This window comes from Hemibagrus wyckioides, linkage group LG09 (assembly GCF_019097595.1).
Source record: "Hemibagrus wyckioides isolate EC202008001 linkage group LG09, SWU_Hwy_1.0, whole genome shotgun sequence".
In the NCBI taxonomy this organism is placed as follows: domain Eukaryota; kingdom Metazoa; phylum Chordata; class Actinopteri; order Siluriformes; family Bagridae; genus Hemibagrus; species Hemibagrus wyckioides.
Window position 1 is genome coordinate 14060545 of NC_080718.1, and position 17913 is coordinate 14078457.

Sequence of the window (17913 nt, forward strand, 5' to 3'; positions counted from 1 at the left end):
GTTGAGAATCTGGTTGGTCCTTTGAAAAAACAATAAAGTGTATTTTGTTCAGCAAATTATTTTTATCATAATGGTCAGCTTAGTCTACAGTAGAGGTAGTCTTTGAGTGAATTCCTTTTGTGACCATTACAGATGGGAAGAGGAAGGCATCTGAGGCACAAGACTCTCAGAATACATTTGAGCCCTTGACTCGACACAAATTCAGCACAGATAGAGGAGTCAATGCAACTGGAACAAAGGTAATGGACATGAGGGAAGGAATGGAGCCTTCTGCCATTATCGCACGGGAGAGAGGGGGCGGAGGAGCTTCAGAAAGAGACCACTCCTCTGATGAACTCAACAGCAAGTTCCGGTTACAGCGGCTTCGCTCCTCTTCATCCTCGTCTTCCTCTTCTTCCTCTGCCTATGAGACCTCGGGACCTCGTAGCTTTGACACTCCTACCCCCACTCCTAAGAGTCCACCTCCAGTGGGGGTTTCTCTATCTCATATAAACCCTGCACCCTTAGCTCTGCCTTCTGGCACCAGCATGACCCTACCCAAGGTCCGAACCCCTCTGACACCTCGTGACAGCATTCAACTCCTCAAGAAACACCACAGTCAGCCCCAGCCAGGCCTGGAAAGGCTCCATCATGTTAATGTCACTATAGACATCGGATCCTCCACTTCCCCGTACCGATGTAGTCTTCCTCTGGGTTCTGCCTCGACACTCGGGGTGGAAGAGACAGATATTGATGAGGGAAGCATGGTAGGGGTGGTAGAAGGCTTCACAGAAGAAGTAGCACCACATGATGGTGTCTCATTTGTGGGCTTGGCAGAGGAGCTGGAGATGCTGGATCCGGAAGCTCTGAAACCTCCTACTCCACCTTTGCACCGTTTTCCTTCCTGGGTATGATGGAGGAATGTGTATCTGAAACAAACTTATTCAAGACTTCTGTTCAGTACTTGGTTGATACTGACTGCCCTTTTATGCATTCATGTTTTCTGTAGGAGAGTCGTATTTATGCAGTTGCAAAGTCTGGTATGAGAGTTTCAGAAGCCAGCCCTGGAGCCAGAAATATGGGGAGAGGTAGGTGAACCGTTTGGCAGAAATTTCCGTCTGAGCACCAGAAATATTACAAACAACCATCAGTCAATCACCAAACAGTTACCAACCAGTTCATTCCATCAACAGCCAATCACCACAGCTCACTCTCAAGATGCACCATCAACAGACTGATATGGTTTAAGAATGTTTCTGTGGTTTTGCTTTTCTTGAGCTGTCAGTGAGAGGCCAGGTTTTGTTTGATGTCACTTCCTCTCACCTGGGGGAAGACACACACCTGGACAGCTGAGACTACCATTCACTAAAGCTTTTAAAGGCTTTTCAAGGTGTGTCAGAACAGAGACTGCGAATGGAATGACTTCTTTCTCATTAACCCTGATGAAAGGACAAAGGCAGTGTGTAATTTGCACTGTGCCTCCCCCTTTTTTCCTAACCCTAACCCACAGCTTCCATATTCCCAGAGCAGCTCTAGGAGATAGTGTTCTTGGGCATCCTGCATACTCATGAGGTATCCTAGACCTGGGAATCCTAGAGTTGCTCTGGTTATCTGAAAAATTATTAATTTAAAATTTTTAATGTAGAGCATTTAAATGTTAGACCTGACTGTTAAATTAAGTGTATAAAAAAATGAGGATTTGATTTTTTAGTCAAAGGGTTTTACATTGTTGGCTCATATAATCATAAATTCTTAATACTGAAATTACACACAGTGTATTCAGGTCTCAGATGTAACCACATACAGAATTTGCATAAATTTGTGTCTCGGTTACCTGACTGTGAATACAAGGGACATACTCATCTTTAATAACTGTTTTCAATAACCATTTGTGGTAAATTCACATTTACCACAACTGGTTATTGAAAACAGTTATTCTAGCTATACTAGGAACACTGGGTGTGAAGCAAGATTACATCCAGAATGGAAACATCACAGGGCATCATGCATTTACACATTCACATTCATGTTTATGGTCAGTTTACTCAGATAATCAACCTACATACATGATTTTTGGGAGGAAACTGAAGCACCTGGAGAAAACCGATGCAGACAAAATGTGTTATCTCAAGTGGTTGAGGCTCTGAGTTGTTGATAGAAAGGAGAAGCTTTTATTATCACCGCACACACTTAACAGCACAGTGGCATTCTTTGCTTCGCATATCCCAGCTAAGGAAGTTGGGGTCAGAGTGCTCGGGCAGCTATGACACGGCGCCCCTGGAGCTGAGAGGGTTAAGGGCCTTGCTCAATTGCCCAGCAGTGGCAGCTTGGCGGTGCTGGGGCATGAACCCCGATCACAACCAAGAGCCACTTGAGCTACAACTGCCAAGAAAGATCAGGGATCAAGCCCCAGCACTGCCAAGCTGCCACTGTTGGGCCCGTGAGCAAGGCCCTTAACTCTCTCTGCTCCAGGGGCACTGTATCATGGCTGGCCCTGTACTCTGATCCCAACATCCAAACCCGGGATATGTAAAGAAAGATTTTCACTGTGCTGTAACTCCACAGACAGTACCCCAAACTAAATCTGGGACTACCCCCTGGAGCTACCAACTATGCTAATGTGAAGAATTTTCTACACATAAATATCGACATATTCTTTAAAGCTTCAAAATGAATATGTCCTAAAAATCATTGATTTGAGTTCTTGCCTTGTAAAGCGGATGTTGGCAGAATCCACAGATATGTTTCCCAAATTGTTATGCTTAGTTTGCTGCTGAATGTAAATGACCACACAAACCCTCCCTCTGGCTATGATCCTTGTATTAGACATGAAACCTTGGGTTAGTCCTAGTTGTCTGGCTTCACCATGTATTCTTTGCCGACTGATCAGACCTGACCTTGCAAGACGTGTGTTTTGAAATGTTCTAATATTCGCCCAGTGTTTTTAGCACCATATTTCTACATGTGATTATTATTCTTATTTCTCTGCAGTGTCCACCTTCCCCCAGTACCCTGCAGCTGGTCCTTTCACAAACCTCATCTACAAGAATATCAGCATACCGGTGTACTCCACATTGAAAGGGGTGAGGCTTTATTATTTTTATAAACATATTTTTTCTTACTGATGCTACTGATGTTAATCTACATGCTGAAGATGTTCACTAGTAAAATTTAAGTTTTAGAGTTACACTTTGTTTGCAGAAAGCCACACAGATCAGCAGTGCTCCTCTCCCTGATGAAGACTCAGGCTCAGAGGATGACAGCAGCTCGCTGGCCAGCCTGCGCACCTCAACGGTGGGAATAGAGAAGAAGGGAAGTACCCCTGGGAGTCCTCGTGCTGTGAAGAGAGGTGAAAAAAACATAACCACCATTCTATATTTACAAAATTAAAGTTTTTACCCATTTAATACAACTTGCAAGCCTCAGAAGAGGAAGATAATTCCACACACTGAAATTTAGTTTAGGCTCTTCAGGGAATGGCTTTACCCCTCCAGTCTGAATGAACCGCAGCATCTCCATTTAAGACCTAGCTCTTTTGACAATCTCTAGGATAACACCTTTTGTGTTTACATTTTTGTATTCTGTTAATTTTTTATACACATTTTTTATTAGACAACCATAGCACTTATTTGCACCAGAATTAGTCTTTAGTCTCTAATCCTTAATCCTTACAGATTTTATAAGCTTCTTTTATTGTTGCACTTTCATATGTCTAAAAATCACTGGCAAATGACTAACTATAAATGCAGTTTTTAAGTGAATAATGTGTATTTGATTTGATCATGCTAGGTTGAAATCAGTTGTAGTCATTGCTCACACCGTTTGAGAATAAATTCAGACATTCCTGTGGTGAATTGTCTCTAGTTCACGATCTGTCTCTTTTGCCTTCTAGGGGTTTCCATGTCCTCTATCAGCTCGGAGAGTGATTATGCCATCCCTCCGGATGCCTACTCACTGGATAGTGACTACTCTGAGCCTGAGCAGAAAGTACAGCGTACTTCTTCCTACTCCTGTGAAAGTGTTGGACCTGTATGTATCTCACCAATAATTCCTTCACTCTCCTCACTCTACCATGTTACTTTCTACAAGGCTTTCTTTGATTTGCACATTTGTATTATTATTATTATTATTTTTATTATTTATTTATTTATTTTATTATATATAATTTTTTACAACATTTACTCAATTCAGAGATGTAGTCACATTTGTTATGATCAGTTTAAAGGGCTCATGTATAAGCCAACATTGTCTGAGACATTAATATATATCTTTCTGTAGGAGACTCTCGAGAAATCTGGCTACCTGCTGAAGATGGGAAGCCAGGTGAAGGCATGGAAAAGGCGCTGGTTCATCCTGAGGAATGGCGAGATCCTGTATTATAAATCTCCAGTGAGTAAAAGAGTGAGACTAATTACCACTGTGCCAGCGTCAGATAAATTGGTAGCTTTGTATGTGGGATGATGAGAGGATGATGACATGCTGAGAGAGACTGAAATAGCAAAGGCTGGTTATCGATTCATTTCCGACAGGCTTCTAAAGCTTAGAATAAAAAATGGATAAGGGAGGGGATTGAGTCAGTTCATAGTCAGTCTTTGAAAAGAGAAATCTAAACCCTAAATTTAAACCCATCTCTGAAGAAATTTGCCAGCAGGGATGTGTGTAAGGAATTGCCAGGAGCTACAACATGGATCCTGTAATGCCTTGAGCTGTCTTAGTACAGAACAGAGCTGTCTTAGTTAAACAGTGGAAACAAAAACTTAGGATGGATGTAGAACAGTGCCCTTCATATTTACTGAAAATGAGCTGAAATTAATACATAAAAAATAACACATGTATAACACAGTATAAATGGTGTTTTGAGCTCAGTTTTATATTCTCTATCTATCTATCTATCTATCTATCTATCTATCTATCTATCTATCTATCTATCTATCTATTATATTGTTTATTATCTAGTATTACTGTTATTGCAATCGATAAAAATGTTTAAGTAGTGCAGATTTTTTGCACTAGTTATACTTTAAAAAGCAGGGGCCACAGATGCAAAATCAAGTCAAATTAAGAAGTCTGAAAGTCTGAAATTTTGAGCTTAAATAGTATTTTAGAGATAAAATTACAGTAACTCTGTCAATGTTCACATAATTATGGACCTGTCTGTGCGGCAAGATATCTACTTTTCCATATAATATATTTTAAATATCATGGTCTCCTAAATCTGACTCTTAAGTTTAGGATTTCTGCTTGGTTTGGTCTGTGTCATGTTACCATTATGCTATATGTGACTTTATAATGTGACTTTTGTTTAATTACAACACACATCATACATGTTTTCTATTCATGTACGTGTATATTTTTGCATATTTAATTTGCAGTATTATTTGGTTGAAGGAGTTGTGTAAGTATGCTGCAGGAGTGATGTTTGTTTTGGTTGTCCTGCACTGTCCAGAGTGACGTGATTCGGAAGCCTCAAGGCCAGATTGAACTCAACTCTTCATGTCGGATAACCCGTGGAGAGGGAGCGCAGACTTTCCAAGTGAGACACGTACACGTGCACACACACACATGTAGACTTACCAGGTGAGACATGCACACACACACACACACACACACACACACACACACACACACTCTGCATTATGCCTCTAGACCACTTTAAGCAAATCTGTCAGCTGTGAGCTTCCCATTACAGCCTGCTGTAGATAGTATGTCTGCTTGATGTCTTAATCTCTCTTTGAACAGCACTCTGTCACAGAAATGAGTGTTTAGCCTTTTAGTGTTTACATTATTGGATTACCAAAAAAGCAATGGTAGCAGCTTTTTTTTTTCTTTTTTTTTACTTAAAAGATTGCAATTCCCTTTAGTCACTATACTGTAAGAATTTTATTGTTCTATATTTGGAAAACGTTTCTGGTAAGCCTCAGTTTTGTTGAGTTTCAAAAGCAGTTCTTTTTCTTAGTTAATCACAGAGAAGAAGACATACTGCCTAACTGCAGACTCTCCCAACATCTTGGAGGAATGGATCCGAGTTCTCCAGAACATTCTTAAAGTCCAGGCCAGTGGCCCATTCTCCACAGAGACACAAGCCAAGCCGACAGTCCGTGGCTGGCTGACTAAGGTGAGACACTAAGACTGTGTTCTCACTACACCCTGTGATTGTGCAGATGAACCCTAGAGTTTCCGGACAGGTCTACAGTGCCAGGACTCAATAACAGGGCTCTCAGGATCTGCACCATCAAACACTTGAAAGCCTTATTTTTATTCACCTGAAACAGCTGTTTGAAAGCATTCAGTCAGTAAGACTACCTCCTAATGTACATGGTTGTTTTTAAATAGGATTTGTCAGTATGCCAGTGGCTGTGATTTGTGTGTGTGGTGTGTGCGTGTGTATTTGTGGACAAGGTAAGGTTAAGAGGCTCTGGGCTCGATTGCTGGGTGGCTAACACATGTTGAGACAAAACCGAGGTCAACATGCCTGGAATTATTCCCAGCCTCTAGATCTTGATGTGAGCCAAATGCCCCCACAAGAATAGAAATTTCTGAAAGTCTTGATTTTGTATGAACATTTAAGTGGTCTTTACAATTCCCAACCTCTCCAACTGCCTCTGGTATTTAATTATTTATTTATTTATACAAAGCCAATTTATTTGAATACTAAAAGAATCAAAATTATTTTCCTGTCGGTTACTGTGGATAAGGTTAGATGTGTGTGTGTGTGTGTGTGTGTGTGTGTGCTTTTACGCAACTGTTTGTCTCGTGTTTTGGCAGCTCTGCTCATCTTTGTCATTTAATGTGTAGGTCAAGCATGGTCATTCAAAGCTTGTGTGGTGCACTCTAATAGGAAAGATTTTCTACTATTACCGTAACCAGGATGACAAGGTGACTGTACAATGCAATAATAATAATATTCATTTTCTCCTGCTGTTATCTGTGATGGCTATGTTGATCTGTCTGTGTCTGTGTGTGTCAGTTCCCATTAGGTCAGCTCCATGTGCGAGAGGCACGAGTCGAGGAGGTGGACAGGTCATGTGACTCAGATGAGGACTATGAAGCGGGAGGACGGGGTTTCCTCTCTTCTCACTGCACTTTAGTGGTCCATCCAAAAGAGCAAAGCCCCACCTACCTGCTCATTGGCACCAAGCAAGAAAAGGTAAGTCATTAATTTAAAGAAATATTAAATTCTTTTAAAAACTATTGTTTACATGGTGACAATCATGTTATAGAGAGTTTATTGATTTTTAACAGAAATGAATGTGGGCCTGTTACCTATGCCGGGTTAAAAAATATCTTATTTCTAATACTTCAGACCAGAAAGAGTGTTCTAAGCATACAAAAAATGTTGTGTTTAAGTTTGTTTTTTCAGGTTTTTACTTGGTACTAGTCATATTTTGCACAGTGCATAAGTTCATCATAAATAAGTGAAATTACTTCATTCACTTAATTAATTAATGTTTTCCCTTTAAGATTAATTTACTTTTGCCTACATATTTGCCCATCCTAATTATTGGTCTGTGTATCTATGCATACTGTACATGTGTAGGGAGAAATGACCTAATATCATTTCTTGTTATCTTATGACTGAGCAAATTTGATGAGCAAGCACTTTTTTTTACTATCCAGTCTAAAACAAGCAATATCAGTCCTACCTGAAGATCATTTATCATAAAGAAATACCGTGTCTACTATAACAGAATGATGTTTTTTTTAATTACATGTCTCTTTTTTGCTTTCTCTTAGGATACCTGGCTGTACCATCTAACTGTGGCAGCAGGAAACTGTGCCAGCCTGAAAGTGGCCACAGAGTATGAGCAGCTGATTGGAAAGCTTTTGGATGTGGATGGAGATCCAGGTGAGATATTGTTTTTAAATAACATAATTGTTTTAAATCAAAGCTGACCTTCCTAGAAGTTTCCTCCAGACATAAGACAGCGTTAATGGCAGTTACGGAAGGTTTGAAGTCTTCTGTAATGGCAATTAAATTTGTAACCGAATCTGCTAATGCTCTCTCTATCTCTCTCTCTCTCACCTCTCTGTGTGTATGTGTGTGTGCCAGACTCTCCTCTGTGGAAACATGAGGTGCTGTGCTTCAGTAAGGAGGGTTTGCGTTCCCCTTTGACCACATTGCCCTCTGAAGCACTTCAAACAGAGGCTCTCAAACTCTTTAAGGTTTGCACTTCTCTTTTTCCTCTCTTAGACACACACAGTTTTTTTTTCTCAGTGACCTTGTGTCCTGCTCTGGCTCTCCTCTCTCTTCTTTCTGTTCTTTTTCTGTTCCTTCTCTTTCTGTCTTTTTTCTCGTGTCCTCTTGTTCTCCCTTCCTTTACTCTCTAATTTAGTTCAGACCGACCTTTTTTCTTCAACTCCTCTCTCTCCTTTCCCATTTTTCATCTCTCCCTTTCCTTTTTTACTCCTTTACTGACCTTCTTATACAAGGAGGACTGATGGTGCAGCTCAGTGTGTTCTCATAGTGTCTAAGAGACTCTCTGTCGCTCCCACAGTCAGATCAAAGCGAGAGCAGCCAGGCCGCCACTCATTAGGGCGCTGTATGAAGATAATGGGCTGGATTAGGCTCTGATTGAGGCAAGCCTCAGCCACCCCTTTAACTTACTGTATAGAGCCCAGTGTTGTACAGCAGGGGAAAATCTTTCAGCTTGGGTTCAAAGAGAAGCCTTGATTTTGTCTTGGAGAGGCTTTTTTTTCACTCAGTCTTCTTGCTGCTACTTTTTTCCCAACCACCTCCAGTTGACAGTTTATATGCATTTCTCTATACTTACAATGCTTGCTGCATATGCATCTGTATAAAGCAAGTCAAGCCTTTTTAGCTAGACATTTGATCCTAAAGCAGACAGCATCTCTCCAGGTAATGGATGGGTTAGTTGACAGGTATATCCTGACATTAAGTAATTTAATGTATTTTCTCTGGGAGCACAAGTGGACCGTTAATGGGATATTAGTCCAATAATGCGCTTGCACTGTCTGCGTGTGTTCAGCTTGCCATCTAGTGGCAGTGCAAAGGCGTGATACTATAGTTGAAGACAATCTGACTAAATACACCAGGGGTGTATTTTCTGGGAAGCCAACCTAAAATGGACATTTAATGCTAACCCAAGCCTTGACCTCCCTTCATTTTATTTCAGATTTATCATTTAGGACTGAAGCTTTTTAAACATTTATGGTGTACAGTTTTAGTAAGGAAAGGATTTACAATCACGCTATTCAGTGTCACCTAGATAAGGATGGCTTCCCTTTTGATTCTGGTTCCTCTCAAGATTACACCCTCATATCGTCTCAGGGAGTTTTTTTCTCACCATAGTAGACTCTGGCTTGCTCAATAGGGATAAACTGATGAAATCAAAATTTTATCTGAAATGTATATATATCTGTACAGATGCATTTTGATGATGTTTATTGTTAAAAGTGATTTACAAACAAATGCGAACTGAATTGAACAAAAAAAAACCGTCTCAAACCCTCTAATATAGAGAACAAGATTGTTAACTATTTTTTAAAAAACAATGTGAATCGAAAGTCATAAAACAATTCCCTATCCTGTGACACAACACATTTACCTGTCCACAATTTTGCTTGTTAATGGCCAAAGTTGGAGAGGGAGTGACGTGAATAAATTTTTTTTCCTCACCTATGAGTGTAGAACGTTGTACTTAACAAACAGAAGACATTCAGTGGTGTGCATAGTTCATTCATTCTGATGACAGAAAAATAGGGAATCTTTTAAGTGACTATTGTTAATAAATAATGGACAATAATAACACAGAATTGATGGTTTATATTTCAGGCTATGTTTAAGTGAAAACTTATAGAGCTACTCCTCACATATAGTAGCTGTCAGTAAAATATTTGATCACATAATAATAATAATAATAATAATAATAATAATAATAATAAACATATTATATGAAACACCTACAAATTGTTACCAGTTCGATAAATTCTGGGTTTTTTCCACTAGGATTCGTACATACATGGATTTGCAAGGGATGCCTGATTCACTAAGTATGCCTTTTTAAATGTATTAATTTAAAAAACACTATATGTATTGTTTTCCTCTCTAGTCATGTCAGTTGTTCATCAATGTGCTGGTGGAGGCACCATCTATAGACTATCACACTTCCTTGGCCCAGAGTGCATTGCAGGTGTGTCTGACACACCCTGAGCTACAGAATGAGATGTACTGTCAGCTGATCAAACAGACCAACCGCCGAATGCCAAACAACTACTCTCTCACACAGGTTAGTCACGTACACACAAATGCACACATATACAATTCAGGCAAAGGCTGAGACTAAAGTGAGTCATAGAGTCTAATTTTAGATCCCCCGCCTTTCTCTCTCTCTCTCTCTCTCTCTCTCTCTCTCTCTCTCTCTCTCTCTCTCTTTCTCTCTCTCTTTCTCTGACAGTGTTGGCAGCTGTTGTCTGTGTGTGTTGCACTTTTCCTGCCCCAGCATCACTTCCTGTGGTACCTGCGGCAGTATTTGCAGAGAAACGCAGATCCAAAGTTATTATCTTTTTAAAATACAATACTTACATAATCACACTCAAGAGTCAGTAACTAAATGAGAAAAGCCATTTTTGTTTCTGCTATTTTTGTGAATGTGTGTGTGTGTAAAGGAGTGAGGTAGGAAAGTATGCAGTGTACTGTCAGCGGTCAGTGGAGAGAGTGTTGCAGAATGGAGAACGGGAAGCCAAGCCTTCCCGCATGGAAATCGTGTCTATTCTCCTGAGAAATCCATACCATCACTCGTTGCCCTTCAGCATACCTGTCCACTTTATGAACAACACCTACCAGGTATATACACATACTCTATAAGGCCAAACTCATGTGGACACCTGACAATATGTGGTTCTGTTGTCACAAAATTGGAGGTAGATTATTGTCTAAAATATCTTTGTATGTCAGCATTAAGATTCTTCTTTTACTTTGGGGCCTGATAAGCCGGTTAAGCCTGTTATGAAGTCTCTGTGTGCAATAATTTGCGAAGGTAGATGGAGAAGGACAGCACAGAACCATGATCTCAACCTAACTAAACACTTTTAGGATGAAGGTGTCCACATACTTTTGGCCACATATTTCTGTTTAAAATTTCTCTCTACTGGCACCCATCAAACACATAAAGATGTCACTAGCACAGCAACTGTAATGTAATTGAATAATTGGATGCTCTAGGTGGTGGGATTTGATGGATCCACCACAGTAGAGGAGTTTGTGAACACACTGAACCAGAGAGCAGGCATGAGGAAGCCCCAGCTTTCAGGTTTTGCCCTCTTCACAGACGACCCCTCAGGAAAAGACCTCGAGCACTGCCTCCAGCCTGCTACCAAGGTAATGCATACCAGAGCACAGCTTATTGTTGGAATATTGCACACACACACGTTGTACACCATCTTGTGTTTCTGAATATTTTTAAATGGCATTCATTTAAACAGAAATGCCAATCTAGTTTTTTGTATATGTGGTTAAGGTTGACAATTTGGCTGATGCGGGTAATGGATAAACATTAATAGGTATTTTGAAATAAATAATGCAAAAAAGAATAATATAAAAAATAATATAAATAAATTTAAGAAAGTATATGTACCAATCTCTAAATAGCTTCATCAAAACTACTAATTACTACAGTAAGATGTTAAAGTAGTATACCATTATTACCATTACCATTATTACAACTGGCCAGGAAATGTTTTGTTATGGATGCTAAAACCTCGTAGTGGCTGAACAAATTCGCAGCTCTCAAATTCTCAGTTGATAAAGATAATGTTTAAAACTGTGAACCCCATGGTCAAGGGATTGCATTTACATGGGGGATATTGTAACTTAGTGGTTAAGGTGTTGGGCCTCTGATTAAAAGGTTGTGAGCTTGATGGTGTAAATGTATATATCTAAATTTACCAGTTTACCTATTTGCATGTCAGATTTGCGATGTGATCTCAAAGTGGGAACAGGCCCTGAAAGAACTGCACCCAGGAAAGTGTGAGGGGACACGCATTGTGCGCTTAACATACAAAAGCAGGTATGTTATTAATACTCATTCTTCTTTCTAATTAAAAAGGATAACATTCAGCATTCTTTTATCCCAGTGTAGAGGTTACAGTAGCCTTGTATTCTGCACTTTCTAGGCTTTGTTTCCGAGCACAGGCGAAAGGAGAGACTGAGAGAGAGCGCCTCCTGCTGGCATATCAAGTGAATGAAGAAGTTCACCAAGGCCACTTTCCAGTCAGTAAAGAGTTGGCACTGGAGGTTGCTGCCCTCATGGCCCAGGTGTGTTGAAATAGAAAGCGTTGGGATGTGTGTTCATTTTTAGATATGAGAAATTGATCTTGTAGTTACAAGTATGTGATGCAGGTGGAACATGGAGACTTGGACAGAGCACCAGCGTCTCCTGGTGGCTCTCCACAGCCTAAGATCCAGCAGATTCTGCTGCAAGTTCTGGAGCGCTTCTACCCCAGACACTACAAACAGGACTGCAACACAGAGCAACTCAGGTAATATCACTGAGTGTCTGCTATTATATGCAACTGTACTGTCAGTAAACAGAAAGACAAGGACACAGGCACTCATGAATCCAGTTTAACATTTACCAGAACATAAAATATCAGTGAGATAAGCAGAGAAGCAAATAAACTTCAGATGATTACATTTTTAAAAAATGTTTTAATAAGGATTTTATTTATGTATATATATATATATATATATATATATATATATATATATATATATATATATATATATATATATATATATATATAGTTATATTGCATATATATATATATATATAGTTATATTGCATATATATTCTAATTATATATATTATTATATTGCAAATTAAAAAGAAAAATACAAATTTGTACAATAACTATAATAATTCTAATAAAAATATATTACATGTATTATGTTTTTACATTTTATTATGTTATAATTTAGGAAATAATCAAATGAAACCTGTTATACAGTATGTGAAGTGGTGTAGATCAAAAAAGCCTCTGGATGTCAGTGTGGCCAAATTCTGCAAAACAGCCAAAAATGACAAAAAAATTCTTTCTTTTTTTTTTCTTTTTTACAAGTGTGAAAAACTCTTTAGTTAACTTTAAAATGTTAGAACTTTACTTTAGGTTGAGATACATGCAAAAGAGACTGTAGTTCTCATATACAGTTTAAAATATGAAATAAAGTGCACACTCAGTATAAATCTAGCATTTTAAATCATCAGAAAGTGTTTGGTATTGACAGATTTATCCTTGGAGCTCTCAGGAGGTTCTCAGTCTTTGTGCAGGGCAACAATTCATTTAATTATAAGGCACATCATTTTAAAGTGTATATTAACATTTTGACTACTGGGCTATAGAGATTTATTCATTTATAAGCTTTCCATTCCCAAAATACATTTACTAAAATGATCATTAGATCAAGTCAACTATTTATAAGCCTACTTGTTTTTGAGTTGTGGTATTGATTCAATTCACATGACCCCTAAAGTTGTATATAACACAACAATAATGGTGGGCTGTCATTTTCTGTCGTTTTTTTTTATTTCCAATGAATAAATAAAAAAGTATATATAGACCCCTGATTTTCCCAGACTCACGTTAGCCTTAGAGATTGCAGACTGAATCCATGAGCACACATGATTTTGTTTCTTCCACAGGGAGCTGGCCGAGAGGTTGGCCACTAAGTGGTCTGTCCTGCAGGGGTGCACTGCTGCTGAATGTGTGAGGATCTATTTGACTGTGGCTCGCAAATGGCCACTGTTTGGAGCAAAACTATTTAGTGCAAAAGTAAGTGCTCACACTTTTCCGTATTAAATGAAAAAAGATGTCTTCATTGTTTATTTCAACTTATTTCATGTACTTTTTTTTTAACTCCCAGCCACTGCCTCCTTCTGCACTAGAGCAGACACAAGTGTGGCTTGCCGTCAGTGAGGACGGGTTAAGCGTATTAGATTACAGCATGGTGAGTGTGTGTGTGTGTGTGTGTGTGTGTGTGTATACAAGCCGCATTGCTATTACCGCTTTACATCTCAGACCATTAGTGCCCTGGCCAAATACCTTTCAGAGCAAAATTTGCCATTTTCTTGACTTGAGTTTTTGGAAATGTTTGGATTATTTAGCAAAGACTTGACTTGACTTGAGTACTTAAGGGTAGGCACTTATTCTTGACCCAAGCAGACATATTGGTTTGGAAAGATTTTCAGCTGCAGTGCTTCCAAAATCTCTGACCCAAATGGCCACTTACTGGCTTCCCCATGACCTCTCGTCGACTGAGCTCTGTAATTTGTTCTCTTTCCTTTTCAGTTTAACCCCATCTACTGATCATATGCACAAACTCCTTGTTAAAACATAAAAAAAATCAATATATGAATAACAGTCTCTCAGCAGTTCTGCTTGTTTGCAAGATCCTCTTGTTTATTTCAGTTTGAGGTTGATTTAATGTGTTTATTTTTATGTAGCACCTGCTGGTCACATATCCATATCAAACTGTGATAACCTTTGGTGGGTGCAAAGAGGACTTCATGGTAGTGGTCAGCCAGATTAAAGACCAGGCGCTGGGCAAGAAAACTGTGGACAAGCTCATTTTTGCAATGGCTAAACCAAAAGTAAGTGGGCTCACAACATATTAAATATATTGAACAACACCACCATCCATTTCAGTCCATTAAATGTCAGGATCCCAATACACTGCATACTGGTTACTGTTCTATCATTTATTTTATTGCATGGAAATACAATTTTATAGAGACCATGTGAACTAAGATAGACATTGAAAAGCACTTAATAAGCAAGATCCACTCCTATCATCACCTTCACTCATCTTTGCATGCATTCATTCAACATCCCTGAATGATGTCAGTTGCATTAGATAATTATGCAACACATAAAATGCCAATGAGCTCCAGCGTGTCATTTTCACACATTTATTATAGCTTTTGCGCTATGTATTGGTCCCAATGGCCATATTAAATACTTGAAATCAAATTATGTAGTGGTTACATGAAAAAACTCCTAACTCAGTTCTCTCTCATCTGCTTGGGCAGATCCTGGAGCTGACTTTACTGATGGCCAGCTACATTAACTGGACATCAGGCTTCTCAGCAGCCGGGATCCAGGCACAGTCATCCACACTGGGATCTCGAGACAGGAAGTTGCGCGACATAGACAGCAGACATTTCCCCTCAATGACATATACAACCAAAGGACCCACACTTTTATAAGCACCCATCATTCCTGAACAGTACACAGGAGAGCAAGCTGAAGAGAAAGTCATCCAGGTCATCATGGGCTGAATGCATTAGAGAGAGAGAGGGAGAGAGAAGAAAAAAACAACAGAACATTTTTGTCAATCAGAATAAAAATGAAGCACGGTCCTTTCTGGTATAAGCTACACATTCCTTGGAGTTCTACATATTGTGAGCCACTCAGAGAAAGGGATTTCAGGGTCACACAGATGCTCTTATCCTTTGCCTTTTCTCTTCCATACCGCTCATCTACTCCCTGCTGCAGTTACAATGGAAAAGACATTTATCCACTTCTGGAAAAGGAGAAATCAAACCACTAACTGAACAGACACAGACCATGACATATAAATTGTTGGTGCTTTTAAAAAGGGTTTCCAGTCAGAGTTCTGTCACATATATTTTATTCAGTTGTCCTACCATTTAACTAGCTTGCATCAACTTTTTTTTTTTTTTTTTGCTTATGTCTGTGTTAGATTAGTATTTCTTTTTATTCCTGTTGCTGGTTCAGACCATTTCACCTGCCACTTGTAGTTATGTTTTTTAGGTACACATCCTCTTTTTAATGACTACACTGTTGGGAAAGTGTAGCTTATGTAAGGCTTAAATGTAAGAATCTGTTTCCTGTCAGATATCATGCTTCTTGGAACAGTTAAAATAGTACAGAGAATATTTATTATATAACCAGTGACAGCAAAGCCTTTATTACTAGATGACCTCAGATATTTCAGTACCATTTCAGGGTATAAAAAAATATTCATTTAATTAGCATAATAAATACCAGTACGGGTAAGAGCTCTTTTTTTTTGTTGTTGATGAAATCACATTAACCTCTTCTAATCGGAACTGAAATGGAACAGACAAAAGCACTACGCTGGTTGTTGTTAACTGTTTTATTATGGATTAAGTACCTGAGGCGCAGTCCATCATGTCTGTTACATCGGAACCCTGTACTGGAACATATGGGAACTGCTACTCAGGAACAGTGCACATCTGTTTCACATGACAGAGCTACAAATCCAACATGATTATACCTGTTCAAACCTGCAGCAGTAAACTGTTGACATCAAGCGTAAAACAAACAAGTGTTTCAATAGGACACACCGCACCCTAATATGCAGTAACTTTAGAATGGGATGTTGATCTTCCCTGTGTGCTAATGTAGAAATTAATCTGCAAAAGAGCTATAAAATTAGTGACTTGAATTGTTCTATGGATCAAACCACTGTTTCTAAGTTTTTCTATTTATTCTTGTTCTTATAATGTTGCTACTTTTGGTACAAAAAACAGTTTGCTTTAGTAAATCATTTTGCAGGTCATTGAGTTGTTCTTTAGGTATCAGGCTATTATTCTTTGAACTGTGTGCATGCACAGTAGTTGAACGTGTTGTGAAGACGACAAATCTTCAATGCATGGTTGGCACCTTTTAAAAATAAAAGGTACAGTGTGTTCTTATTTTTTTGCATGTTTTTTTTTTGTTTTGTTTTAATTTTACAACTTCTAATAGTACAATACCAGCACACTATTAGCCCTGAGCAAGGCTGTACATCAGTCCGTCTTCACATTCATACATTCCTGCATTATTGAAGGAAAGACAACCTCTGAACCCTCACCTCGGAACATTTATATTTTTTCTCTGTTGTGGATAAAAATGAGTGAAGTTTAATTTCATTTAATCAACGCAACCCTTGTATCAGACTTCTCATTTTATGATCATTGTGATCATTTTATAACCTTACCAATTAAATGAGGTCTTTTTAATTCATGTATTAAATGAATAAGAAAGGAGATGAATAAGTAAATTAAGAATCAAATGAAAGAAAAGGATCAATACAAGTCTAGGCCAACATGCCAGTTTATGAACGTGGTGGAATTCCTCTGTATGCAGCTATGTCAAATTGCTAATGGCGTTTTCCTGCCAATGGCATGCTATAAATTTTTCATTTGGAAATTAAACAGGGAGGGAGAGCTCTCATTATGAAGAAAGACAGCAGTGTGCTTGTTTGTATACCTGCCTCTCAACACATCAACTCTGTGTCAGGAATCAGAGAATGCTATACAGAGCAGAAATATTTTGGCATGGTGAAGAGTCTGGTAGAACCTGTTTGTTTTTCTTTAGCCTGCATTTTTTTTTTTTTATGAGACATGTAGACATGGGCTGCAAGTACCTAACAGGTATCTGATATAAAGGGGGAACCAAGACACAGACATACATTGATTTTGTTTCATCATTTAATAGTTTATTGGTGCCTTATCTATGTAGGATGGATATAAAAATTCTACTAAACCTAATAAAATGGCAGGTAAAAAATGAAACCCAAGATCATTCAGGGCAGAACTTCTTCCACTCTCAATGTGAAATTATAATGTATAAAAATTAAATAAAAAAAGGGACAAAATAGGAAAAAAAAAAAGTTAAAATATCCTGGTTGTGTAAACTGTAATGTGTCTGTGTTCAGAATGAATCAATCACATTCAATCTCATGTTCAATAGTAATTATCATACAGCTGACATCAGTAAATTTATTCATATTAACCCCAAATAAAGAACAGCGGTTTCTGTAGAATTTTCTTCACTTCATGATTCATGAAATCATCTTGATTTCATCTGACCGCTGAAGCCATGGTCCACACAGAGCATGTTTGCTATCTCACTTGTTGAAAGATATCGATCAGCAGAGGGAACAAATAG

General features: G+C 38.6%; 1 protein-coding gene across 2 annotated transcripts in view; it reads left to right on the forward strand.

The window, feature by feature from the left end:
• Nucleotides 1-16676, forward strand: part of plekhh1 (pleckstrin homology domain containing, family H (with MyTH4 domain) member 1) — a 29437-nt gene extending 12761 nt beyond the window's left edge. For both annotated transcript variants that reach the window (XM_058399273.1, XM_058399272.1), the window contains 23 exons: nucleotides 133-887; nucleotides 989-1067; nucleotides 2971-3062; nucleotides 3181-3328; nucleotides 3872-4008; nucleotides 4258-4368; nucleotides 5426-5512; nucleotides 5936-6094; nucleotides 6775-6855; nucleotides 6947-7126; nucleotides 7714-7825; nucleotides 8030-8142; nucleotides 10050-10226; nucleotides 10395-10492; nucleotides 10606-10783; nucleotides 11162-11317; nucleotides 11908-12005; nucleotides 12112-12253; nucleotides 12338-12477; nucleotides 13638-13767; nucleotides 13859-13942; nucleotides 14439-14585; nucleotides 15024-16676. In XM_058399273.1, the coding sequence (XP_058255256.1) occupies nucleotides 133-887; nucleotides 989-1067; nucleotides 2971-3062; nucleotides 3181-3328; nucleotides 3872-4008; nucleotides 4258-4368; nucleotides 5426-5512; nucleotides 5936-6094; nucleotides 6775-6855; nucleotides 6947-7126; nucleotides 7714-7825; nucleotides 8030-8142; nucleotides 10050-10226; nucleotides 10395-10492; nucleotides 10606-10783; nucleotides 11162-11317; nucleotides 11908-12005; nucleotides 12112-12253; nucleotides 12338-12477; nucleotides 13638-13767; nucleotides 13859-13942; nucleotides 14439-14585; nucleotides 15024-15200 (3581 nt within the window). In that variant the 3' untranslated portion in view covers nucleotides 15201-16676. The remainder of the gene's footprint in view (nucleotides 1-132; nucleotides 888-988; nucleotides 1068-2970; nucleotides 3063-3180; nucleotides 3329-3871; nucleotides 4009-4257; nucleotides 4369-5425; nucleotides 5513-5935; nucleotides 6095-6774; nucleotides 6856-6946; nucleotides 7127-7713; nucleotides 7826-8029; nucleotides 8143-10049; nucleotides 10227-10394; nucleotides 10493-10605; nucleotides 10784-11161; nucleotides 11318-11907; nucleotides 12006-12111; nucleotides 12254-12337; nucleotides 12478-13637; nucleotides 13768-13858; nucleotides 13943-14438; nucleotides 14586-15023) is intronic.
• Nucleotides 16677-17913: the final 1237 nt, after the last annotated feature.